This window comes from Saccostrea echinata, unplaced genomic scaffold (assembly GCF_033153115.1).
Source record: "Saccostrea echinata isolate AGI-Se365-2 ecotype Australia unplaced genomic scaffold, CSIRO_AGI_Sech_v1 ptg000010l, whole genome shotgun sequence".
In the NCBI taxonomy this organism is placed as follows: Eukaryota; Metazoa; Mollusca; class Bivalvia; order Ostreida; family Ostreidae; genus Saccostrea; species Saccostrea echinata.
Genome location: NW_026889759.1, coordinates 12,316,678 through 12,342,878, shown reverse-complemented (window position 1 = coordinate 12,342,878; position 26,201 = coordinate 12,316,678). Strand labels below are relative to the sequence as shown.

Here is a 26,201-nt window from a genome sequence, read left to right as displayed (position 1 = left end):
GGGGGGGGGCACAGCCAAACATTTTTCATTGATAGTTGAGGGAGCACTACCAAAAATTTTCTGACAAGCAAAATGTGCAAGTTTGTTTCAGTACATTTTATGCAAATTCTCCTTCTTTACGTAAATTTATGAGAACAAAGTACATGTACTTTGGTTAAATTTAAAGTACATGTTCTTTAAATAAATTTAGGCACCTGAGAAAAGAAAAAGAAATGCTGAGGTAAATTATGTAAATATTTGTTTGCACCTGACCCCACTTTTGGCATTTCTGGGGGTCCGTGCATGTTTTATGTCCCGTTTGGATTTTTTTTTGAGATGATCACTGTTCGTTCTCATCACTTTTTTCATTTATTGAGAAATCATATGTGCATTAATATTTGAACTGTACAAAATATTTGTTTTTGTGAGCTTCTTGCAGTATATTCATCCAAGTTCTCTTTATGTGTGTAAATTTATGAGAATTAACTACGTACTGTCACTTTGTTATAATAATAGTATAAATTATAGAGAGGTTTCCTTGTGTACTTTTCTAGACAGTTATAAAGTACGCAGTTACATTCTGTACCAAATTAAACTGTTAAATTCCGACTGTCATTGGAGTACTTAATTCCTACTCTAATTTTCCAAATGTCAATCAAATTGTGCAAAGCTATTCAATCATGATAGCCTTTAATAAGCAAACTTGTGTTTTATCTGTACGTGTAAAGTTCAATGGATTATGTTAACGTATTTGTTTGCCTTTTCCTGTCATTTTTGTCAATGTATACATCAACATGCCGGCTCTGATTGATTAATTTCATTAAGTTTTTTAACTCTGTTAGGTAACTGCCCTTATACTTGGCATAAATCTAAGTACGTGATGGTGTACTATCAACGTTGATAAAATCTCGTTCATAAGACCACATACACTGGGTACTAAAGTACAATGTAAATCCAACTGTAGAAACATTTCTGAATATCAAACATGCTCCATTGAAATAAAACATTCGTAATACAAGGTATCTTGTTATCCATTACCATTATCTAGGAAACATTCGTTTTATCAAATCTGTTGAAAATAAGACCTCAGTAAATTTGCCACGACCTTGAATATATTATTCCTTGTTGTATGAAGTGTATAATATGTCACCATTATCTTGCCGAGACCTTGAAAATGTTTTTCCTTGTTTTATGAAATGTATAATATATCACTATTTTAATTGATATACCTAATAAATCATCTTATAAAGATGCGAGTTAAGTTTTTAGAGCTCGTGCCCAATCGCACTGTATACGTACAGTATTTTATGCAATAAAATATGTTCAAATCGATCATATCCTGTGTTAGTGCTCTGTGTTGATAAACATGAAAGAATCAATCTCGAACTATTTTTTTTTCGTAAAACTTATTGAAAGTTCTATAAAATACATTGATTTGGTTTCATTTTTGTTAACTACTTGGTGTTGGAAAGATGATACAGTGTTTATCATGTCACTAGGACAGATTAGAAAATGAAACTTTATTTCCAAACTTTGTTAAAGATTATTGCACAATAATAAGCCAACAATAAGATAAACAATCCATATAAAAAGAAAACATGACATATACATAATTAGCTTAATACTTCTCCAATAATAACCAGTTTGGGAATAATTTATAAATATGATATAAAGAAATATTCACTGTATATAAATGTACATTTAAATGAAAACGGGGCATATTTTATATATAATTTTTTTTATTAAAAGTTCAAAATCCAATCCTCATATTCACAACATTCAACAAGTATGTAATTTCTCAATCACGCATTAAAGAAGTGGTGTGTATGTGTTGCTAGGACGTGGAATGGTTGCCAAGCAACACTATAAAATTACAGGACTGCAGCTGTGATTTTAGGTCGTCAGAAATTGGATTATTTTGTAAGTTAACATTTCTCAGTCCCTCAATATCCTCTAACCGACTCACATCAACAGCTGAAAAAGAAAAGTCAAATCAGGTGTCGGATGAGGAAAAAAAAAACAAAACATGGACATCTGTACAAACATAGGTAATCAAAGATTACTAAGCTCACCTCAACGAATGTTATCTATAAGTAAGGCAAATCTCACATCATATTTTTTTCCTAGTTAGTGTACATCCCAAGATTAATATCCATCAATATTAGATTCAGAATCCAAAGCAACTCTGGAAGTGTCCATCTCTAGATACATCATCATCCATGCTAATTTGGTTAAAATATGGCTAAAATTCACTCATGTGGAAAATCTAGGTCAGATCCAGAATCCGAAGCAGGTTAGTTAGTGTACATCCCTAGATGCATCATCCATGCAAGTTTAGTCCAGGTAGGGCTTACAGTTCCTTGGGAATGGACCTGCTCCAAAAAAACTTTAACCTGGTCACTCATCTGGAAAATCTAGGTCAGATCCAGCATCTGAAGCAAATATGGTAGTGTCTATCCCTAGATGTATCATCCATGCAAATTTGGTTCAGGTAGGGCTTATAGTTTCTTGGGAATGGACCTGCTCCAAAAACTTCAACCTGGTCACTCATCTGGAAAATCTAGGTCAGATCCAGCTTCCGAAACAAGTATAGTAGTGTCCATCCCCAGATGCATCATCCATGCAAGTTTGGTCAAGGTAAGGCTTATAATTACTTAGGAATGGACCTGTTCCAAAAACTTTAACCTGGTCACTCATCTGGAAAATCTAGGTCAAATCCAGCATCTGAAGCAAAAGGCAAGTATGGTAGTGTCCTTCCTTTGATGCATCATTCATGCAGGTTTGGTCCAGGTAGGGCTTATAATTGGGTACCTGCTCCAAAAACTTTAACCTGGTCACTCATCTGGAAAATCTAGGTCAGATCCAGCATCCGAAGCAAGTGTGGTAGTGTCCATCCCCAGATGCATCATCCATGCAAGATTGGTCCAGGTAGGGCTAATAGTTCCTTGGGAATGGACCTGCTCCAAAAACTATAACCTAGTGACCCATCTGGAAAATCTAGGTCATATCCAGCATCCGAAGCAAGTGTGGTAGTGTCCATCCCTATATGCATCCTCCATGCAAGTTTGATCCAGGTAAGGCTTATAATTACTTGGGAATGGACCTGTTCCAAAAACTTTAACCTGGTCACTCATCTGGAAAATCTAGGTCAGATCCAGCATCTGAAGCAAGAAGCAATTATGGTAGTGTCCTTCCTTTGATACATCATTCATGCAGGTTTGGTCCAGGAAGGGCTTATAATTGGGTACCTGCTCCAAAAACTCTAACCTGGTCACTCATCTGGAAAATCTAGGTCAGATCCAGCATCCGAAGCAAGTGTAGTAGTGTCCATCTCTAGATGCATCATCCATGCAAGTTTGGTCCAGGTAGGTCTAATAGTTCCTTGGGAATGGACCTGCTCCAAAAACTTTAACCTAGTGACCCATCTGGAAAACCTAGGTCATATCCAGCATCCGAAGCAAGTGTGGTAGAGTCCATCCCAATATGCATCCTCCATGCAAGTTTGATCCAGGTAAGGCTTATAATTACTTGGGGATGGACCTGCTCCAAAAACTTTAACCTGGTCACTCATCTGGAAAATCTAGGTCATATCCAGCATCTGAAGCAAGAAGCAAGTATGGTAGTGTCCTTCCTTTGATACATCATTCATGCAGGTTTGGTCCAGGAAGGGCTTATAATTGGGTACCTGCTCCAAAAACTTTAACCTGGTCACTCATCTGGAAAATCTAGGTCATATCCAGCATCCGAAGCAAGTTTGGTAGTGTCCATTCCTAGATGCATCATCCATGCAAGTTTGGTCCAGGTAGGGCTTATAGTTACTTGGGAATGGACCTGCTCCAAAAACTTTAACCTGGTCACTCATCTGGAAACTCTAGGTCAGATCCAGCATCCGAAGCAAATGTGGTAGTGTCCATCCCTAGATGCATCATCCATGCAAGTTTGGTCCAGGTAGGGCTTAAAGTTACTTGGGAATGGGACTTGCTCCTAAAACTTTAACCGGGACGCCGACGCTAACGCGTGTGGACGCTAACGCCGACGCCGGGGGTATAGCATAAGCTCATCTCGACTTCGTCGAGGTGAGCTAAAAATGGCACAACACTTACACATTATGCAGTTGTCATGTAGAAAGAGCTCTTGAAGATTGGAGAGTGAGTACACGAAAAGAGGAACGCCTGTCAGATCATTGCTGGAGAGGTTCAGGACCCGGATGTTTTGCATAACATGCATATCTGGCGGGAATTGGCTCAATCTATTTTTACTTAAATCCAGCTCTAAAAAAATCAGAATGAAAACAAATAAGTTATGACAACAAATAAATATATAACCATGTCCATACAAGAATTTGCAGTTCCCCAAGATTTTTTTCCGTTTTTGTTTTTAGGTAACTCGTGAAATTACCTTTGAAAAAAAAATCGAGGAAATTTACTCAATGAGTAGAATTAAATATTTACGGTACAAAACTACATACCAGTTAAACTTGTGAAATTTGATGGGAACTTTGGTGGGATCTTTGTGAGCATGTTGTTGGCCATTGTGCATTTGTTGACTGTTACCGACTTCAGCATCATGTACACTGCATCTGGGATTTTAGTCAAGTCACACCCAGATAAATCTACAGAAAACCAAAAAAACTATCTGTATAGAAATAGATTTTATATGGAATTTATTTCATGAGTGGGACAGGATTTTTTTTAAATATTTTCACGAGTGCGCGTGAAAATATCAAAAAATCCTGTCTCACGAGTGAAATAAATTCCACATCCAACTACAAAACATTGAATTTTCTGTTTATTACATTTTCTTTGATTTCTTTTTGCCTCTGTCTTATCTTAACACAGTGCTATAGGCTCTGACGTCATAGTTGAGATTGAAAACATTGTAACATGGAATTTAGCAATATATTTGGGAGGAAATTTACAGTTTTAGCTTTCAAGAAGTTTTTGTTACTATCTCTATCTTACGATAGGCCAGAAATCATTTTTACTTTGATATCCTTTCACACCGTGACAGAATATCATTTTGATATCCTTTCACACTGTGAAAGTTCATCACATTTATTCAATAAATGAATTACAGTATTTCACTATTGAAAATGTAATAATAATTGTACACACTTGATTGTCATTGCCAATAACAGGAACCAACGTAGTATACACCTTTAAAGCTCTAACGAGGGAAGGGAGGCAATATATCTATGTAGACTTTAGAGTTTTTTTTCAAAATTAAAAAAAAAATCGTGTCCAGTGTCAGACCAAACACTTTCCACCAAGAAAAAGTTTCTCCACCCCTGGAAGATTTTCTTAATATACCAATGATTGTCAAAAAAGATCAGACTGTTCTTTTCTTTTGAGTAGATTGGAGACCTGAGACCCCCCCCCCCCCCCTCAATGAATCTTGACATTTTTCTTGATTGTTTTATGTCTGCTTCAATCTTAGCCGAAGGCATCGGTAAAGATAGGGCTGGGTATCGGTTGGGAATTTCGTATTGCGATATATTGCGATATTTAGAATTGTATTGCGATATGTATTGCAATATTTTTAATAACAGTTAAAATGTTTTTTTTTTATTTTATTAAGCTCCATTTATAAGAAGAGTGTATAAAACTTTAATAAATACGTTGTAACAAAAAAGTTTAGTTGATTTCATTATCGTTTGGCAACGAAATGCAACCATAGTGATACAGCAGGCAGAAACCTTTACCGTTCGGTGCTGTTTGGAACGACTGAAAACGTTTCTGACATCTTAAATTTCATATTGTACTTTATAAATCTTTTTATAAATCTTTATTTACTTTATAAAGCCCAAGCATTTTGCCGGTATATCGGTACTGGGAAAACATATTGCAATACGATATTTTTATGTTAACGAATCGCAATATACAGGAATATCGATATTATTGCACAGCCCTAGTAAGAGACTCACTCTTAGGATTCCATTGGACAATAAAAATTAAACATATCCAATCATATGGAATTGGAAGCTCCCGGTCTTTTTTTCCATTGTAGGAAAAATAATCTGTTATATTAACCTGAAAGGTAGAGTAAAATCTATACCGATGAACAGATATTCTTTATCATGATTTCTAGAATGTCAAGCTAGATTTCTGCCAACCAGATAGTTATTCTTTCTTTATCATGATTTCTAGAATGTCAAGTTAGATTTCTGCCAAGCAGATAGTTAAAAATTATCCAATCCGGCAGTGGCGGATTTAAGGGGGGCACATCCAGTGCGCGCCCCACATAAAATTGTCAATGTTAGAGTAAATCATAGACCTAGTTTCGTCGAGAAAATGTAAAAATGTCTACTCGGTAGACCTCATTTTTACCATACAAAATCTCTAGAATCCAGGAGCTTCCAGGGGTTTCGCCCCCTGGGCCACCACCAGGGCTTTGCTCTGGACCCTCTGAGGGCCCCAAGGCGGCCCCAGACCTCCTGCCTACTTTTTTGCCCCCCCCCCCTTTCAATTCCTGGTTCCGCGCTCGAATCGGACCTATGATATTGATATTTATTAACACCTTAATCTTTCTTTCTATCTCATTCATGTCGCGTCGTTTTCAGGCGATTTGCTTGAAAATTTGCTGTGTTGGTTTTAAAGATTGAGAATAGGTCAGATACTTAATTAAAAGTCTATGACCAATGTGAAGATCCGCCTCTTGTTAAGATTCAAACTATGGGGCGCAGAAAGGAAAAATAATTTTCTGCATTGTATTTAAAACTTTTGTGTCTTTGAAGTTGAAATTTTGCAAGACAACGCATCAAAGAAATGTTATATCTTTTATACAGCTTAAACAAAAAATTAAGACATGTCAACTGTATTTTAAAAAAATCTATGGAGGCGATTACAAAATATCTGGTTTTCATAAATAATGATAAAATTTTACATGTAACAAACTTCATACCAAGAGACTGTGATTCCTGTGCCTCGCGGAGCCTTCTGGCGACTAAGGCAGTTCCACTCGCCATAATGATACTCGGGCCACGATCTACCCCCCAGTATTTTTACCTTTGGGGAACCCCCAGAAATATATATTCACATGCATCACGATCCCGATCAAATAAAAAGGAGGTTGAGTAGATAATATATTGTTTGTCTACTTCTATTCCTTTGAATTGACTACCAACAAAAAAAATTGAAATACAGTTGTCTTCTTTCATTAAGCAGATGTCATTTGCTAAGTTTTTGTTCCCTATATATTGTATCGGCCTTGGCCTGCAGAAGAAACTCTTCTGAAATGAAAACAACAAAAGACCCTCGGCAACTCGAATGTTTAAAAATGGAGGATTTGTTGATGTGTTTGTGAATTCGAGAAGTCAGTTAAGGTATTATCGATTTTTTTGAAGATAAAAATCATGAATGGCTTGATGCCAGTGGTTTCTTTTATTACTATATATTTTATTCAAGAAAAAAACTGAATTTGGCATATCTTGCGACAACCAAACTCCAGATTTGAAACTGGGACGTGTCTCAACACATTTTTGTGTTATTTATACAATCATATACAATATAGATTTAATGATAAAATTCGTAGCATGTGTTGCTTATGTATATAAAAAACAGGGACAGATAAATCTAAGCATACACCACGAACTAAATTTCAACATGGCATGTACAGAGAAAAAAATGTTGAGAAAATGTTTTTCCCCCTTTATATGGAGTGCCTCAGGAAAATCCCTCACCACAGTTAGAGAATACATTCCATAAGCAAAACGGAGCCAGTCTACGTTTCATTGAAAATAACCTCCAAATTTAATATGTAGACGGTGCGACCATTGGGGCGAGCGCATTGTTCACTTCATATTAAGATCCACCTCTTCAAACCGCACGAGACATTTGGAACGTCTAGACTGTGATGTCACATGACGTCGTATGTTAGTTGCTTTTCCATTAACAAAGTTTAAAAAGTGTGAAGATTTTAACAAAGAAATGTTTAATCTACTATCTGTATGCAATATCCATTAAATTAAGGTCAGTTTATTTTTTGTGAATTTTTCATTAGTGTTACCGCGCGAATGAAGTTAGCAGCGAGAACAAGAAGCGATGCATTGTGGGTCCAGAATTACTGCGGAAAAAAATTCTATTGAATGAATGTGCAATAGTCCGAATTTTCTCTTCACCCAGGCGTTGTCGTTAGAGCTCACAGTGATGAGCGGCGCTTTGCACCGCTCGCTGCGCTCGCTATTAATCATTACAAACCATTCTGAGCTTGCATACCTTCTAAATGAATCCGGGTGGTTTCACCCCAATTACCTGTTTGCTCTGGATCATCAGTGGGTGTTTAGATCAATTAACATAATTAATGAGCACTTTAATTAAGTTAGTTGCCAATCAATACCAAATAATTGTTTCTGATTTTAACAACAGATGATACAAACTTTCTTTCAGAAATCATGAACATGGGAAAATTACAACAGTTATCTATGTTTAAATATGTAAAATAAATAAATTTAGCTTAATCGTTTCAATTTTATTCCAATCTCCATCTTTTTCTGAAATTTTGAAGAAAAATGATTTACTTTAATATTAAAAAATGTAATCATAATAGGTGTACTGTGTAGATCGCTTTGGATACAATAAAAAAAACTTTCACATAGCACACACACAAAAACCACAAACATAGGACATTGGCAATTTGTCTTAGCAAAATGCCAAAATCCACACATGCAAAAATTTGCCACCTTTAGGGAAAGGTTACAGGTATAATAGGGACAAAACCACTCCCACTCAGAGGGAGAATGTAATCAGGGGGAACCCACCCATTATTTTCTAACCCCCCCCCCCCCATTTAACTGCAGAGGATATAGTGAGAAAAATGTTTGTTATTTTGACAAAAAAAAAAAAAAAAAAAAATTCAAGAATGTAAAAGTCATCTTAGTATTAATGTTTATAACTCTCTATGGAGAAAGGGGAAACAATATGATTTTGAAAGCCAAAGTTTTTAAAACACATATCTGCATTAGGATGATCTAAAAATCTTAAACAAGCATGGTTAATTAATAAATAAGTTAATTGAAATGAATTGTTAGATGAACGTAAGTGTTTGTTACTTTCAAAAAAGTTAGGGGAGTTTCAAGATATTGGCCGTAAAATATTTAAACTTCTCAAAATCCCTGTTTGGAGGGTTAAAGATATTTTAGTGTTAAATCCAGACCCTAAAAAGGGCATGGTAATTCAATAATCAATAGGGCACTTTACGCCGCGACAAGTTTTCTTGAGGGCACTTTTTTAACGTCTTTGAAATTATAAATATTTTCTTTATCATGTTTATGTACCTAAATTATTATTTAATACTGAAATCTTTAGTTATACAAGTATCTAAAAGAAAAATTTATAAATCTGTCCGCTTAATTCATTTAATACACATTGAGAGGGCAATTATATATATTGCCAAAATTTTAAGTTCAATTTTTGTAATTAAGAAATTAGTATGGTTATCAAGGTTCTGCTTAAAAAGTAATTGGTGTGAATCTTTTTGTCACTTGCTCAAGAAATATTTTAGTTTGGGGTATGAATTTTTTCCCTTGCTTTAATATTGTTATTTGTTTATGAGGTAAATAACAGAACAAAATTGCAAAGGGGGGGGGGCTACTTGGATAATAAATGTAGAGGGCATTCTCTTTATTTTGAAAATAATCTACCAACAAAATCAAGTGAAAACTGATCATACCAAAAAAATTAGACTTGAAATAATATACAAATTGGTAAAAACTTTTTTTTCTGGCTTAGAAACATTGAGCCTCTGGGTGTCAACTCAAAAAGTTAGAACACAGAATCATTGAACATGTTGAAAGAAACTTCATACTTTGTTGTTTCCTAGCCCATTTCACACATAATATTCAGTTTTTTGGTACTGTACATTGTAAGTTGACTTAATTCATCAGCAGTTTTATTTTTCACATTTCTTCATCAACTCTGTTTTTTCCTACTTTCAATTTAAAAAAAAACGATCCTGATTTAAAATGTGTAACATTTCATTTACAAATTAATCTATCTTTGACATTGGGCTAATTCTTGCATAATCAATGCAATCAAATGATATTTTCTCGTGTTATCTCTTATATCCTAACAGCCTGAGGCATGTTACCTGTCCAGGTGCCTGTGTGCGCTCAAGCGAGAAGTGATTTCCTTCCTGAATTCACACCTTTGCGTGCATTAAATAAACAAAGGGGCTAATCAGCATGCACTGAATAAACAAAGCCGGTAGTCCATCTTGCCTCTGCTAGGCGTATTTATTTATTTTTGCAAGGAAAAAAAGGGCATGGCGCTGGAAAAAAGGGCATGGCACCGAGAGAAAAGGGCATGGCGCCGCGCCATGCTAGTTTGCTTTAGATTTAACACTAATATTTTGATTGTCAAATGTTCAAAAACCTTCAGAGTTATTAACAACCTTCAAAGTTATTGTTGGGGAGAGGTTCAAGATAAAATCGCCATGAAATATTGAATCCCCTATTTTAGATCAGTGGGAATTGATGTCTAGTCTCTCACAGTCTGAGTCATGAAATGACAGAAATAATGGACCATTTCAAGTTTTTTATGCCCCCCGTATCGAAGATTCGGGGGTATATAGTTTTTGCCCTGTCTGTCCGTCTGTCTGTCCGCAAAAACTTTAACCTTGCCCATAATTTTTGATTGGTTGGAGCTACGGCTTTCATATTTCATGTGTGTATTCCTTGTGACAAGACCTTTCTTTGGGTACCACCATATTTGACCTTTTGACCTTGGCGTTTGACCCAGTTTTGCAAAATTTTACCAAACTTTAACCTTGGCCATAATCTTTGAAAGGTTGGTGCTAGGGCTTTCATACTTCATATATATAATCCTTGTGACAAGTCCTTTCTTTGAATACCAATAACTTTGACCTTGGAGTTTGACCTACTTTTGGAAAACTTTAACCTTGGTCATAACCTTTGAATGATTGGTGCTTCGGCTTTCATATTTCACCTGTGTATTTCTTGGGAGAAGGCCTTTCCTTGGGCACCATTAATTTTGACCATTTGACCTTGACCTTGATGTTTGACATACTTTTGAAAAAAAAACGTCAACCTTTTCCTTATCTATTCAATGGTTGCTGCTCGGGCTTTCATATTTCACAGGTTTATTCCTCAAAACAAGACCTTACTTTGGATACCAACATATTTGATTTGCATTTGAGAAAGTTTAACCTTTGCTATAAGTTGCCATACAAGGGTATCAATGTTTCACAAACACATCTTGTTTTTTACCGTACTTAAGAGGAGTAGGGTTCAAGATATTATGATTGGAAAATATTTATCCAAGTTACAAAATATAAGGAATTAAGGATAAACTAGAGGATTGTTTACAATTTTTTAAGAATTGAATTGTTTTGACCCTCTTTCAGGCCAAATTAATACATATACTTGAGGGATTGCGTCTGATTCAGTAATTTGCAACATGTCTTCATTTTCATATCACCCCCTTTCAATGTCCTGCAAAAATACTTCAAGCCCTGAGGTTGATATTCTGTTAGAGGTTTCATTCAATATTTTGAAACTCTTATTCAGTGGTAGACATTTGAACCTAACAATCATGAATAACTTGCAACTTTTTAATGATGATTACTGGTATATGGGATAGTATGTAGCCTTTTCTACACAATGAATCTCTAAAGTAAAATTGTAACAAGAATATTTAGTACACTGTATATATGTTATGTTTAAACAATTTACAAATGATAGTTGCTAGAATTAACATGTATAAAGTGACTCTTCTGTACTATGTATGCTTTTTTTCCAGATAGGTTATGGTCTTCCATTAAAAAGCAACTGTGATGGAGGAGTTTCGGTACACTTACATAAGACTGTGCAAAGACAACCACGTAGAGCCACAGGAATGTGTCCTCAGCTACTTAAAAAGGTATGTAATGATATTCAAAAAGTGAAATCCTCAGCATATCAAGCATAATATTTTTTGTAGCAAAGAATGATTTAGACTAGACAACTTAAAAAAAAATTGACAAAGCTGTTGTCGAAGTTATAAAAACTAGAAATGTCATATGGAATAACCATCATGCTCACTTCATTTGCAATTATTTGTATTTTATTTTCTTTCTTTAAATTCTTTCAGTTTTGAATCTACACCCAAGCGTGGCAAAACAGTGCTAAATTTATCAACCAACAGTCTATCCCCAAAAACATGTCACGTGTTGGGAAAAGTTATTGCAACTGATCGAACCTTTGTGGAAATTAAATTTGCTGATTGTATGCTTAGTGAAGATGGTTTGTATTAATATTTTAAGATAAATTTTGAAAATCCTAGGAATAAATACCGGTGTGTAGGAGTAAGAAGATTCAATAAAATTGTCCAGAAATCATACTTTAATATGATTGAAATAAAGAATTTTCGAGTGAGGTAACTGATTAGACCAGTTTTTAATTCTATTTCTTAATTTCTTTTTTTTTTCATTCTTGCAGCAGTGAAAGGCCTCTGCCATGGTCTCACCACTAATTCCTATTGTAAAATGCTTGACTTGAAGGTAATCTTTAAGTGTGGTGGAAAATTCATATCTCTACATGAGATATGTTTATTGAATTATTTGAAAAGTTGTGAATCTGAATGATGAAAAGGGGAGTTGCATATAAATAATTGTACATGCTCATGCTTGTATTAAATATTTCATATTTAAAGCTTTTCATAATGAATGCTGTGGCTCATTTTTGCAAAACACTAGTTCTTATATCCTTGTTGGGTGGAATATTTAATATGAACAAATGTATGACTTATTTATGTAAAGGGTAACAACATCAGAGGCAGTGGAGTGGAGGCTGTAGGGAAAATGCTGAGACACAACCACACCATACTAAGGTAAATATAATTCTACTGCTGTGAAAAATAATGACAAGTTTTCATTAATGTTATTAGGAAGAAACTGCATGAAACTTCTTTATGTGTGCCAGAGAGCTTTTTGTCCTAGAATTACTGTATGTAAAATAACTTTTACATGTACGTGCCGTATTTTTTCCCGAAGTTTCCCCTTTGGAAACCTTTAAAAGCTTTAATTTCCCAACCAAAAATATCCATGAATAATTTTGTGGACATTTCTCTCACATACATTTGTAAAAAAAAAAAAAATGGTTTATTAGTGTATAAATATACAGTAAAACATAAAAAAGCTAATCAATGAGACTAATGAAATCACTTAGTTATACCACACACCAGTTTTTTTTATGCATTATATTTTTTTCTGCGAATCAGACTCTATAAGTGTATACTAAATTTACATGAACCAGGTTTTCACTATTTCAAAGTGATGGTCAAATTATAATTTGGAAACTATTTAAGAAATAAAAAAAAATCATGTACTGAAGTGTCAAAAGATTTAGTTTATGTGTCAAAAAAAGTTTAAAGTTCAGTCACATTTTAATCTAATACCAGTTTTAATTGCCAATATACCTGCATCTTTAAACCAGTTAACCCATTCCTGATGTGTAGGACAGTTAGATTTGTATTTAAGAAAGTCATCCTTAAAAGTTGTTTTAGGTAGTGATAATATTCCCTGAAACTGTAACATTTTGCAATTATTGTTTAATGGCATACAACTTGTAAACATATAAGCTTCAAAATATTGAACGACAGATTTTTAATACCAATTAATTAAACAAAGAAAAATTGCTGTAAAGTAGCAGTTTCTACTAGGATACCTAATTAACACCCTGTTTAAAAGTACTGTAAATGCATGTACCTATGAACCACAAGGCTCCTTTGGTCAACAATAAACATGCTAGGTACATGTACATGTATTTATGCTTGTGTAATCTTTTCCATTGACACATATTCTGATTTAGTAAAACAGCAGTATGTGTAAATGGAGGGACAAAAACAGTATTATTACCAACTCCTTGAACACAAATCCCAGTTGCAAATATTAAATTTTTTAAAAAAAAAATCTTAAATCATTGGGTTGGTGACTAGGCTTTTTCACAATTCGTAAATGCTTGCAAACAAAATGGAAATTGGATACACACAGAAAAAAGTGATATTCGGTATCTGCAATTCTTTATGTCTAGGAAATGAGTCATTACTATCTGGTACTTGGTGAAAATGCATATATCAGTTTTAATGAGGAATGGGCATTGTGCTTGCTATAAAAGTGTTTTATTGTATCAATATACATGTACTTAGTTGAGATTTGAATTTTGATCATTTTACTTTCACTTAACTTCAAACAAATCTTTTAAACACATTTCATTCAAACGAAAGCAAAATGTACATGCACATTTAGTAATTTCATGTATTGGCATAACAAACAATACAACATACACTTTGGTTTACTGTACTCGAAGTATTTTAATATTTTATATAAAACATGTAATCTGACTGTTTTCAGTATATGCCTGGAATGGAATGCCTTTGGTTTGTTGGATAACTCCTTTGCCATGTTCTGTGATGGCGTCGGATCCAATGACAATTTACAAGCACTGGATCTTCGGAATAACCAGATCAGTCATGATGGAGCAGTGGAGCTAGCCGCAGCACTGAAAAGAAACAATACCCTACGTGCTCTAGGTAAGAAGTTAGAGAATTAAGGAATCACTGTCTAGTTTGTTGGGTATGCCAGGGCATTAATGACAGTTGGAAACATAGGATAATTTGCATAACAGGCAAAGCATGCATGAATATCAAACCGTAATTATCTTAACATTTCATAAAGCCAATGGCTTTTGCTTCAGTTAAATGTTCTTCAATATTATAGTAAGGAATATGCTATGTAATTATCATTACACTCTAGATGGATTTACAATTTCAGATTTACGATGGAATAGCATTGGTTTGCTGGGAGGGAGAGCCATATTGGAAATGCTGAAGACAAACAAAACATTATGTCGTTTGGAGTTGGCAGGGAACAATATTCCAGGAGATATCTTAAAGTCCATTGGTAAGAATATATCCATTTTGTATCTAAAATAATTACAATTTGAAATTTTGTTTAGAAATATTGCTTGATTCCTGAGGTATTGTGATAACCTTTAACCATCGTTCTTCATTCAGTTTAAAAGTCTTAAGATTTTCTGAAGAAGTGCTTTTATCAGTAAACAGAGAAATTTTTTGATGAAGATAAATACTCTTTTGTTTTGTTTGTTTGTTTGTTTGTTTTTACTACAAATGAGTTAGGTTCATTGAAATGTTTATGAAATATTTTCAGATTTAGCTATCAGTCAGAATGAAGACAGAGCTCTTTTAAAAGATGACCACAAAAGCAAAATGACTGTAATGGCTAAACATGTTAAGCAGTTGGAACATGAAAAGAAACTAGAGGTTTGAAATTAAAGTTTTTCTCCAAAGTACCAGATGTTGTTTTGTTGCAAAATGAATTTCAGTTTCATACAAAATCAGTATGTCATCTATATAAACTTATTTTATTATCTTCACACAAATATGTTGGTATCAGTATACATGTATATATATCAAATTTCTGCGAAGATTTACTAGTATTTTCTACAAATTCCCACTTAGAAATCATTATTGTACATGTACCAGCAAGATTATAGCCATCTTAGTTTTGTTAAAATCTTTCACCTGATGTTTTTAGATAAGTGAACTAATGGATACAATAGATAAACAAGAAGATCTAATGAGGCGATCAAAAAGGTATGGAGTCTTAATGTACAGTGTTTTTAATGTAGTGTTAAAATCCAGAATAATCACTGCATCAAAAAGTTAAATAAGTAACTATGGTAAATGTAATTCTTTTACATTACCTGCCACATTTTAATGTTGTAATGAAATGATACTATATTATAACCATGCTATTTTGTCATCATATTCCAGGTCTACTAGCACTAAAGTTGACCAACTACAAAATGCACTCGAAGAAAGAAAAGCCTCATTCAACTCCTTAGCTGCAAAGTAACTTCCTTATTTTTCTTTTTAAAACATTTTTTTCAGTGTTGATCCTTATCAACTATTAGTAGAATTACCTAAGAGTGTAGCTGTAATGAGAGTCATTTTTTTTATAGACTAGCCATGACAGAGTCTGAACTTGCCCTCACAGAACAGAAAGTCAATGATGGGAATATGCTGGTAGCCAAACTGAAACAGGAACTGACAATCAAAGTGTCAGAGCACCAGGAGGAGATTAGGAGGGACCATGAGGTAGGTTTGTCATTCTGACCCCGTCAACCCCAATACATTATTAATCAGGTATTGTTTATACATGTACATTGTAAGTTAGGTACTGTAAGTCATACGCGAGGCTGTCTGCTTGTGAAAATTTAATTCTTGTGGATAACAATATTATTAAAGATTATGAAGAACAATAGCTAGAATTCATGAAAATTTCATCTCGCTTATAGATACAAAATTACTATATTGCAAAAATAAGGTGTGGCGAATATTTGGTGATCTAGTATTTGTTTTAAAAGACTTTATTTTATAAAGTCTTCAAATAGCATGATCTATCCTTTACATCTTAAAGTTATTACAGGTATAGAAATTTGCAATGATCCTGTTAATTTCATAATTCTTTGAATGATTGTGTCAAGAAGTTACCCTTATAAAATCAAATTTCTTTTACATGTATTAGAAGTTAATGCTAGTTTTCAGTACTTAAATGTTATCATGTGCTTAACTCATAACAATACAGGAAAGGGCTAAGCTAGAAGCTAAGCTGTACAAAGAATTATCTGAGGCTCACGAAAAAAACATTCAGCTGGAGACCAAATCGGAGGACCTGGACAGAAGATGTCGGATGCAGCAGGAACAGATATTTGAACTCAAAGAGCAAATCACACATTTACAGGCAGAAATGAAGCTCAAAGGATCACATTTTGATGGTGAGTTCAACAACGAAGCAGAAAATTTATTTCGTTTAATTAAACATTACATTAATTTATTAAAATTAATTTTGTTCAATTTGGGATGAAATTAAAGTATAGTACATGTACTTATATATAAAATTTTATGTTTGCATTTAAGATCGATTACAACAAGAGAAAACTCGACACAGAGATGAGATAAAGGAAGCAGAGCAGTTAAGACACAAGGAGGTTAGAGTAATAAAAGTTCTGCTGTTACATACATTGCTTTTATAGTTCTGCCGTTACATGTATGTTGTAAATCCGTGTATATGACTGATTTTCAGGTAGGGAGAGTAAGACAAGAATGCGAGGAGACAGAGAACACTCTAAGGGAGAGAATTCAGCGATTGGAAATGTCTCGTCTAGAATTGGAGGAGGAAATCAGTCGCCTGAAGAACAGCACCATGGTGGAAAAAATCCAGCATGAAGAACAATTATCACTGGCCAAACAGAAAATTCAGGCTGATGAGGTACCATTTTAATATGTGATCTTACAGTTCTTTATGATTCTTGATGTTTCAGAAAAATATAACACTATTAAACAAGTATAGAGAAGTTAATGATAAACAAAATTTGAAGGAATTCTTTCCCAGTGTATTATGTGCATATTCATTATGTTTTTTTTTTCTATTTCAGGAAAACAGATACAGGCAGATGGAAGAGAAGTTGAGAGTTAGTATGGCCCTGAAGGATGAAGTACAGAGCAGATGTAATCAACAGTCATCGACCATCAGTGAACTTCAGTCACGCATCAGCTCACTCACGTTAGAACTAGAGAATGCCAAGAAACGAGTGGAGGAGTCTAACGAGGTATAAACAGATTTCAAGATTTATGAATGTTATCACATTCTAGTATTTCTTGTCTATATCCATTTACTTACAAATATTATTCAAAGAGTGAACTCTGTCTTGGCCTTGGTTATTTGCTATAAAGATAAGTTTATATTTTCTTAAACTTTTTTTGAACCATGTTTTTTTTTGTTGTCTACTACTAATAGGTTTAATATTTATATAAAACTCAAGAATTGGCCATGTTGTTGGACTTACTTTCTTTACAAAAGTAGGGGTTCATCTCAGTACTTGTTTTTATTTTAGCAATTAGCTGAAAAGAACAGCATTACCCTATCTGAAGTAGGAAAAGTTAAAATTGAGCTAAACCAAACCGTCAACAAACTAGAAGCCGAGAGGAAACTTCAGACAGAGCTCAGAGAGAAACTTGGGGAGGTTGATAGAAAGATGTCAGGTAAGGACTTGGTGCAGTGTATTAAATCTACTGTGGTAAGAAAAATGTCCAGATTCTTTTGTTTACATGTACGCAACATAATGCCAAGGCTTGCTTTCAAATTTTCAGATTGATTTTATGATTTTAAGGAAATCTTACTGAAAACTAATTCCATTACAGAGCAACTTTTGAGACATCGAGAAATTTTAGAAGAAAAGGAAAATGAGATAGAGAGTCTCAAGAGACGCCTGAAGACTCGGGAGGCAGAAGTGAACAGCATTAGGGAGGAAGAGATGCAGAGAGCTCAGGTTCTACAGATGGCCGTAATGAATTACGTCAGCAAAGTCCCCCAGTCAGGAGACAAACTAGCCTAGGATGGAGAGATTCAGTCATAGAGAGGGTTGTGATAAATTTGACTACTTCAGTCTTGCATTTTAAGGACAAAGTATCCATGTTGATGGACTAGCACTTCAAAAAGCTATTCTTGAGAGAAATGTGCTTCCTGTTTGTCAGTAAATTTAGATATTGATCTCAAAATACAACCAAGCCATTCATTTGAAGATCATTAATATTTCACCTTACACACTGATATCTCCAAGGACTATAAGAAAAAAATGCACTTTAAAGGGTTTTTTTTGGTCATACCTATGGTCAGAATATTTGTTAGCCAATCCTAATGATTTACAATGGATATTAAGCAAGAATAAGTTGATATTATTTATTAAAAATCTACGATCTTTACAGTTAACATCAAAGATTTTCTTGAAGCTGTGATATGAATTTTCTTTCACATCACTTTTGATGTTGGTGTAGACATTACACAATGATCAACATTTTAGGGAGTGCGTGATGAATTGTATGTGTGAAAATGGTGGTTGAATGGTTTTATATTTGAAAGAATTCACTATAACATATATTTATATTATTTTTACATTGGTATGTATAGATTATTAATAAAATAATCAACTACAAACCTTGATTTTAGTTTTAAAATTTCTGTGTATTCTTTGAACTCTATTTTGCCTCAAGTGGGAACATCTAAAATAGATCATGTCATTTCAAAATAAAACATTGGACCATAGGTGAAAATTGGACCACTGAAGAAAAAAAAATCACAAAGAACTGGATTTGAAATATTTACTATCATCAAATTAAGTACTATAAAAAAGATATTTGTACAAAAAGTATTTACTTTAACATACATGTACAAGTAATCTGGCATTGGAATAACACTCGAGGCTTCTCACACAATTTTATTATGCAGTTCTCTTTAACAAGAGTTAAGATTTAGCCTGGATCTAATCCATTATATAGTGGCAAACACTGGGGACTGCTTTGATACCGTCCCTTATCCTCAAGCACCCCTTTAGGGGAACAGATCCAAGGGTCAGAGGTTAAATTCTGCCACTGATGCAGTTTGATTTTCAAGTCTTCAAGAATTTTTTTATGTGTAGGTTCTCCCCAGAGATTCACCCTCTCTTGTGGATCACTGATGACATCATATAGCTCCCATACATCCCGATAATAGTAGCTGTATAAAGATTTTGACCAATGAGTGGGGACTCCTGATTTACTGCGATTTAGAATATCCTGGAATGTTGGTGACACATAAAAATCTTGATCAATGGGAAAGGGCATTAGAAAATTTAAATTATGAATTAGTTTATACTGATTAGTTCGAATCACTCTCATTGGATAATACATAGTAAATTCATGTAAATTGTGGCTAGCATACACAGTATCCCATGATTCCGTATTATCAGAATCTAAAAGTGGGAGAAGAGATTTCCCAGTCAGTTGTACAGGATGGTGCAAAAGTTTGTACTGGGGGTATGGCACTTTGAACCAATCTAGCACTGTTGGCACAATATCCAGTAAACTTGTCATGGCACTGCTTCTCTGAAAATGAAGAGCATTGCTAATCATTATCCAAGTAGTGGTACCTCTAGCTCTATAATATATTGTTGAAATTACTGGCATTACAGAGGCCTTTGTACATGTATCTGCAAGGTAGGTAAGAAACAAGTCATTTTGGTAACTGGGGCCAAACCAGTTCAAAATGTATTACTTGTATCCCTTCCTGTATAACTTTAGTAAAAACACACAAAGAAGAAGGGCAATTAAGGAATGGTCCAGGTCCTCTTTCCAGACAGAGCAGAGGAATAAAATGTCCGATATCATGCCACTTGTTAGTAAACTAGTGACATAAAAATCCTATTTCTGTAATAATGCATGCCTGTTATGGATTGATTAATGAAAGATTATTAATCTTTAAACTTTTAAAACAATAGATTATTTACCTTTCCCCAGCTGGATTTATGGTATGGGGAGGACAAGAGAAATGGTTCAGACATCCCTGGATCATACAGATTGGTTCTACCACTGGGAAATGGAACACCATTATCCGAGGTGTAAATCACAAGAGTATCCTTTAGTAACCCATTTCTCTCCAGCTCTCCTAGAACAAGGCCTATTCCTGGAAAGGAGACATTCCATATTATCATTACACCTGAAGTTGACACTTGACAGGAAAACCCATTTTTAAAATCATTTTAGTAATGGATGGAAAGAGTTATTCCCCTTTGTGCATTTTTCTTTATTCTAACATAGTAGTGTTCTACCAAATACAGTTGAACTTTGGTATCTCGAACACTGATATTTCAAATACCATGGATATGTCAAAGTGATTTGAAAATCCCAACTATGTACTTATTCTTTAAGTATTTTACCCCTGATATCTCAAATCCTCGGATATCTCGAAGTTTTTTTTCTTGGTCCCATCGAGTTCGAGATAATGAGGTTTGACTATATATACGATTATTTGACAACAGTCTTCTGTATTATATTTTTACCTTGATCTAGCCTGCTGATGGTAGTATATTGAGCAGCAATATCTTTTCTAGCTGCTGGCGTGTCTGGGTTGAAGTATGGTACCTTTATGGAACGAAAGTCATAATGAACGGGATTCCAGTCAGGTATCTGGCCCATTTCAGTGCTAGAATTATCCCCAAACTTCTCACAGAAGGCCCCATATTGAGGATGAGTATGCCCACATCTGTGTGGGTCATGGAAACCAATGTACAAGAAGAAGGGGCTGAAAATATACTTGTAATTAAAATATATACAATAATGCAAGCAAAAAAGTTGGAAAATTGATGTTTTCATAATCATATGATGTGAATAACTGCTGAAGTCTTATATCATAATAACTAAAAGTTAATCATTAAAAGTCAAAAGGACCATGCAGTGTGGTTGTAACAGTAATCTTGAACTCTTGACCTTAGAACATACTGTGGGATTTTTACCTCAAAATCAAAAATACTTTACCTGTGATAATTAGGGTGCGTATCATTTTTGCTACATTTTCAAAATTGTCATTACCGCTACATACTCATTACCACTACAAAAAAGGTTACATTACTGGTACATTTAAAAGTATACATTACCGCTACACTGCCTCTACTTGCCAGTGGCTTATGCATGTACAGGTTGATTAAAAGTACAAAATAATACATTTAAGACCCGTTTCCCCTGCTCACCACAGGGGAGTGAAAGTAAGAATTTGAGCAGGATGTTTTTTTTTTTTTAAATTTTTATTTAAAATCTATATTATTTAATAAAACATTTTAGAAAGTTTTAAAAGTTAAACCAAACATTGTTCTTGGATAAAACACATAGTCTTTACATAATTGATAGAGTTTTGAAGGTCATTTGCTTGACGTACTGCTGTTTGGAAATCTCTGATAATGAATCATAATGAATCGAACTTATATTCAGTGGCATTGCTGGCTGATTCGATATGTAGTGGTAATGACCTGTAATCAGTAATAGCCTCTTTGATGAAATGTAGCGGTAATGATCACCCGAAATTTTGAAGAAATGTAGCGGTAATGAGTTCAAATTTTTCGCAATGTAGTGGTAATGTTGACCTCCCGATAATTATACTGTCAATAGGTTTATAAAAAAAATAATAAAGTTTTTGAGTCATATAAAGTTGTATTCATATAAGGATATATTCATAGAAATATTTGATTTTCACCTTTCATTAAACTGCAATCAAGTCTATTGTTCAAGGATGTGAGGAGAAATGAAAATTTTTGTTGAAAATAACACAGTACCTGTGTTACTGAATTAACTTCAGCATGAAATGGTTAAATTAATACTCATAATCCTTTGATCTTGACATTTGTTCAAGTGGCACCATAATCTACAAGTGTCTTTCTCAAATAATTTTTTTCTATGTAGTAAATTTGAAGTCTTTAGATTTTTAAAATATTTGGGTCCTACAAAGGTCAAATCAATAACCTTGACATCTGACACTGATCTTTGACCAGGACACCAGGTCATTATAGGATCTATATGTGCCCTCCTCTAGACTTCCTCTGCCTTAATGATTATATTTTAAAATATATCCATCTTTGACCTTGACAAAGCCTCCATCCTTCAGGTGCTTTCTTCTAATCATCCCACACCTATTTATGCTATATAAAGGCTGTAGATGAACATTTTTATTATTAAATCATATAAATCTTAGCAATATGCATGACCTTTGACTAGGTATCTCTATAGACTACAGAAAGACATACAAATGGACACCAAATTTCCTTTAAAGGCATCCAGAATATAGAGCCCTGATCAACCTACAGGTAAATTCTATTTATGATGGAATACTAAGAAATACAACCTGCTTTTATACATGGAGAGAAACTTGTTTACAAGCTGTTTGATGTGTGTAATGTTTCTTCCAACTTGTAAAATTGAATTGTTTTCTTCAGTTTCTTCAAAGTCAAATGAGTACACTGACTTTGGTCCAACATGCTTCTTCCCAATGATTCCTATAAATAGCAGCAATTATATTTGTTTTTACAGCAGCTTAATAATTGTCATTTATTGACAATGAATAACAACTAATAAAACATATTATTTAATTCTAATACATGTATATTGAATTATAAAAATTAATACATACTAAGCAAATTAGAAATGAAGTATTTCATTTAAGACCAAAGAATATTTAATAAATGCTAACCCTAATATTCTACATGTGCAATTGATAAAATGGCTATTTTCAAGTTATTAAATTCAGATACACAAGGAAGCAAACAATTATACAAGTTTTATGCCAATACATGTATGTTGATTATTCAATGTGTGAGCTTCATCTGCTTTATTTTAGAAAATTGAATTAATTTTTTCAAGTTTAAGGGAGTTTCTAAATGTGTGCTTAGTAAATTTGAAAAGAAGAGAATATTTACTTTAGATTCAGCTTGTTTACCTGTTTTAATATTTGATTGATGTAGTAAGTTTGGAAGACTGCGGACTCCATCAAATGACATGAAATGATGGGCATCTTGGTGAAGACCATACATTCCATTTTGGTGCTGGGGCAGTCCAGATAATATAGTAGATCTGTAACCAAAAAACTTATATATTGTAGGATTCAACAATTAGGACCTATAACATATTGCATCAGTGGATGGAAAGTGTGATTGAATGAATCATGCTTTATCAAGAAATAGTACTTAAAATATGAGATACTGTTAGCAAGCATGTATAATGACATTTTTGCTTTAATACATTTTTTGCTCCCCCCTGTAACCTTGACCCTGTGTAAATAAAACTGGGTCAGGTTCATGACACATTCTAAAATAATAAATAGCAGGTATGTGCTACAAATTTGTCCTTATGACAAAATTCACACCTTTTCTGACAGTGATGTTATACTTGTTCAAATGGCTAGTCTAAGTCAAGGTCATCACAAACCTGCAAATCATAATAGCAGTCTTTGTTGCAAAGAGTTGTCATTTTTCTCAACTAAAAAGAAATATGGCACAAACAAACTGTATACATGTTACTGCCAGTGACCTTAAACTTGTCAAATTGTCAGATCATTAACAATAATAGGATAAAAATTCACAGTTTTTCTTTCATTGACTTGAATAAACCCAATTCATGTTGAGTCAAGGTCATAACACTAGGCCAAGAGCAATTTTTTTGATCAAGTATGATCTTCTTGTAATGTGTCTTTTATAGAATTTTGGTCAAGAAACTAATGCACACACAACTAGACTGGCAGACAGACATACAAAGTGACTTCTATATACCACAAAGCTTTGTTTGCAGAAACTATAATTACATGTACTTCCGTAATTATTTTGAGCATCAACAAACTACATTGTTGCTAGATCTAGAACCATCGTTTTTCATTCATTTTACAGATCTTAATTTCTGTTAGGATAAACTGTAAAATCACTTATTTTTGTGGTGTCAAATTTTTACAGTTTGAGGAAAAATTATTGATTCAAGAGGGTTTGATATTGTGGTTAAAGTGAAAACATAATACAGTAGCATAAGATTTAAACATTTCGATAAAACTTAATCATGCAACACTCATTTTTTTTTTACTTCTATTTCTTCTCATTTGAACTTTAATTTATGTGCGCAGAAATTTCACACTTAGATATATTTAAAAAATCCCTCCATCATTGACTCTGTTTTTATTACCTGCTAGGTGAGCAGCTAATCCCTCCATCATTGACTCTGTTTTTATTACCTGCTAGGTGAGCAGCTAATCCCTCCATCATTGATTCTGTTTTTATTACCTGCTAGGTGAGCAGCTAATCCCTCCATCATTGACTGTGTTTTTATTACCTGCTAGGTGAGCAGCTAATCCCTCCATTATTGACTGTGTTTTTATTACCTGCTAGGTGAGCAGCTACTGACTGAAGTGTAGGCATGAGTGAAAATGAGGCTCTGAGATCCGAGCTTGTTCAGATGAGGAGTTTTACATACACTGTTGTTATAAACTTGTGTCTCAAAACCAGCATCATCAGCTATTCAAAGAAAATATCATGATTAAAAATAAATCTGTAGACTTATATCAGAGTTCAAGGTCACTAGCAAAGTAACTCTGTAATTCTTAATTGGAATGTAATCAGAACAAGCTTTTGTTCATTGTTGCTGATGACCCAAAGTGTGGTAAAGGTCTTGTCATATTGTCAAAATCACTTAAGAACAAGGTTATATGTGTGTGTCGGGGGGGGGGGGGGGGGGCATTTTTGTTTTGGTGAGTTACCCTTTCAGTACAGCTTTAGTAATTACAAGGAACATTTAGAAAAAAAAATTTACTGAGTATTTTGTACTTTATAATGAGGTGTTCTATTTCATCCAAAATGAGTGAAAAGTTGAAACAGTTTTTGTGGGAAGGAATATAATTGATTTTGATGTCTTCTACTTCATGTTTAACCGTAGGAAGAATTAAGAGAGCCTTTTTGCTTGTGATCAATATTAAGAAATATTTAGTACATTTGATCCATTTGTATTTTTCTTATAGAGTGTGTTGAAAGCTTTGGCATTCATACTCCTTAACACAGACACGGACTGTGGTCAAAAGGTTAAAGAAATTATTTTTATTTATTTTGATGCTGAATGCTGTATATGTGCAACATTATAAACAAAAATCTTTAATTTTACAGAGCAGCGGGTAATCATTTAAACAGGCATAATATTACTGTACTCAAGCAACATTTTATTAATCTACCATGAAAACAATAAATGTGTTAAACTGTGAATTTTGGATGTGCATCGAGTCATGGGGTAACGCGTTATTCAATTTGTCAGCACAGCTGTCTTTGTTGTGACTTGTATGATGAATGTCCAAAATTTACAATGCTTAATTAAGTCAATTAGATTCAACTACATGATGCACATGCAGGCAAATGAAATTTTATTAATTAGTTGTAAATAAGATCAAAAAGTCCTACCCCCTCAATATATAAAATAAATGATTTTATAGATAGATATATATATAGAGAGGGATACGATTTTTTTTTTATCTAGGCACAGGGACTGAAAGTTAATATAATATAAATATTGAGTATGTGCATGCATAAAAAAGGATGGATGCACATATTTAATATTTACACTTTCAGTCCCCGTGGAACTACTTCTGCTTCATTGCGTTGCAACTGATAAAATTTCCGGTGCCTATCATTACATTTCATGACAGTAATAAAACAATATCTTTTTTAAATATAACTTACCGACGATCAACAAAACGTTTTTACATGCACAGTCTAAACTATTGAATATAAACACAAAGTATCTGACAAATAAACAAAATCTTTCCATGATTAACAAATTACTAGCATGTTTCTTTTTCGTCAGAATCAAAACAATATTCTACTT

At 33.8% G+C, this 26,201-nt stretch overlaps 3 protein-coding genes across 4 annotated transcripts; 1 reads left to right on the top strand and 2 right to left on the bottom strand.

Moving 5' to 3' along the window:
- Positions 1-1,457: 1,457 nt before the first annotated feature.
- LOC133184739 (leucine-rich repeat-containing protein 18-like) lies at positions 1,458-6,997 on the bottom strand. Its single transcript, XM_061319811.1, has 4 exons — positions 6,880-6,997; positions 4,448-4,591; positions 4,083-4,250; positions 1,458-1,953 (listed from the first exon to the last, which is right to left on the bottom strand). Exons 1-4 carry the CDS (start codon positions 6,941-6,943, stop codon positions 1,814-1,816), a joined length of 516 nt encoding a protein of 171 aa, XP_061175795.1. The 5' UTR covers positions 6,944-6,997; the 3' UTR covers positions 1,458-1,813.
- A 4,741-nt stretch (positions 6,998-11,738) lies between these two features.
- Positions 11,739-18,993, top strand: LOC133184738 (leucine-rich repeat-containing protein 45-like). Its single transcript, XM_061319809.1, has 16 exons — positions 11,739-11,852; positions 12,063-12,214; positions 12,410-12,471; positions 12,730-12,800; positions 14,323-14,501; positions 14,743-14,871; positions 15,139-15,251; positions 15,526-15,584; positions 15,765-15,842; positions 15,953-16,088; positions 16,579-16,768; positions 16,911-16,981; positions 17,077-17,262; positions 17,429-17,602; positions 17,888-18,035; positions 18,195-18,993. Exons 1-16 carry the CDS (start codon positions 11,767-11,769, stop codon positions 18,386-18,388), a joined length of 2,028 nt encoding a protein of 675 aa, XP_061175793.1. The 5' UTR covers positions 11,739-11,766; the 3' UTR covers positions 18,389-18,993.
- A 143-nt stretch (positions 18,994-19,136) lies between these two features.
- Positions 19,137-26,151, bottom strand: LOC133184411 (N-sulphoglucosamine sulphohydrolase-like). Of its 2 annotated transcripts, XM_061319479.1 has the most exons (7): positions 26,057-26,151; positions 24,715-24,847; positions 23,290-23,423; positions 22,699-22,849; positions 20,867-21,108; positions 20,315-20,490; positions 19,137-19,913 (listed from the first exon to the last, which is right to left on the bottom strand). In XM_061319479.1, the coding sequence occupies exons 1-7, from the start codon at positions 26,142-26,144 to the stop codon at positions 19,302-19,304; spliced, it is 1,536 nt and encodes a 511-aa protein (XP_061175463.1). In that variant the 5' UTR covers positions 26,145-26,151; the 3' UTR covers positions 19,137-19,301. The 2 variants fall into 2 exon arrangements, with proteins under 2 accessions (XP_061175463.1, XP_061175464.1); XM_061319480.1 differs by lacking the exons at positions 24,715-24,847; positions 26,057-26,151 and adding an exon at positions 24,519-24,529.
- Positions 26,152-26,201: the final 50 nt, after the last annotated feature.

Coding starts and splice junctions, on each gene's coding strand:
- LOC133184739 (XM_061319811.1), bottom strand. CDS start 6,943: ATGGCGAGTGGAACTGCCTTAGTCGCCAGAAGGCTCCGCGAGGCACAG. Junction 4,592..6,879: donor ACAGGAATCACAGTCTCTTG/GTATGAAGTTTG, acceptor GGTTTTCTGTAG/ATTTATCTGGGTGTGACTTG. Junction 1,954..4,082: donor ACATGACAACTGCATAATGT/GTAAGTGTTGTG, acceptor TTTCTTTTTCAG/CTGTTGATGTGAGTCGGTTA.
- LOC133184411 (XM_061319479.1), bottom strand. CDS start 26,144: ATGGAAAGATTTTGTTTATTTGTCAGATACTTTGTGTTTATATTCAAT. Junction 24,848..26,056: donor AAACGTTTTGTTGATCGTCG/GTAAGTTATATT, acceptor TTCTTTGAATAG/CTGATGATGCTGGTTTTGAG. Junction 19,914..20,314: donor ATAAATCCAGCTGGGGAAAG/GTAAATAATCTA, acceptor CTTCATTTTCAG/AGAAGCAGTGCCATGACAAG.
- LOC133184738 (XM_061319809.1), top strand. CDS start 11,767: ATGGAGGAGTTTCGGTACACTTACATAAGACTGTGCAAAGACAACCAC. Junction 12,801..14,322: donor CACAACCACACCATACTAAG/GTAAATATAATT, acceptor GACTGTTTTCAG/TATATGCCTGGAATGGAATG. Junction 16,769..16,910: donor CAAAGGATCACATTTTGATG/GTGAGTTCAACA, acceptor TTTGCATTTAAG/ATCGATTACAACAAGAGAAA.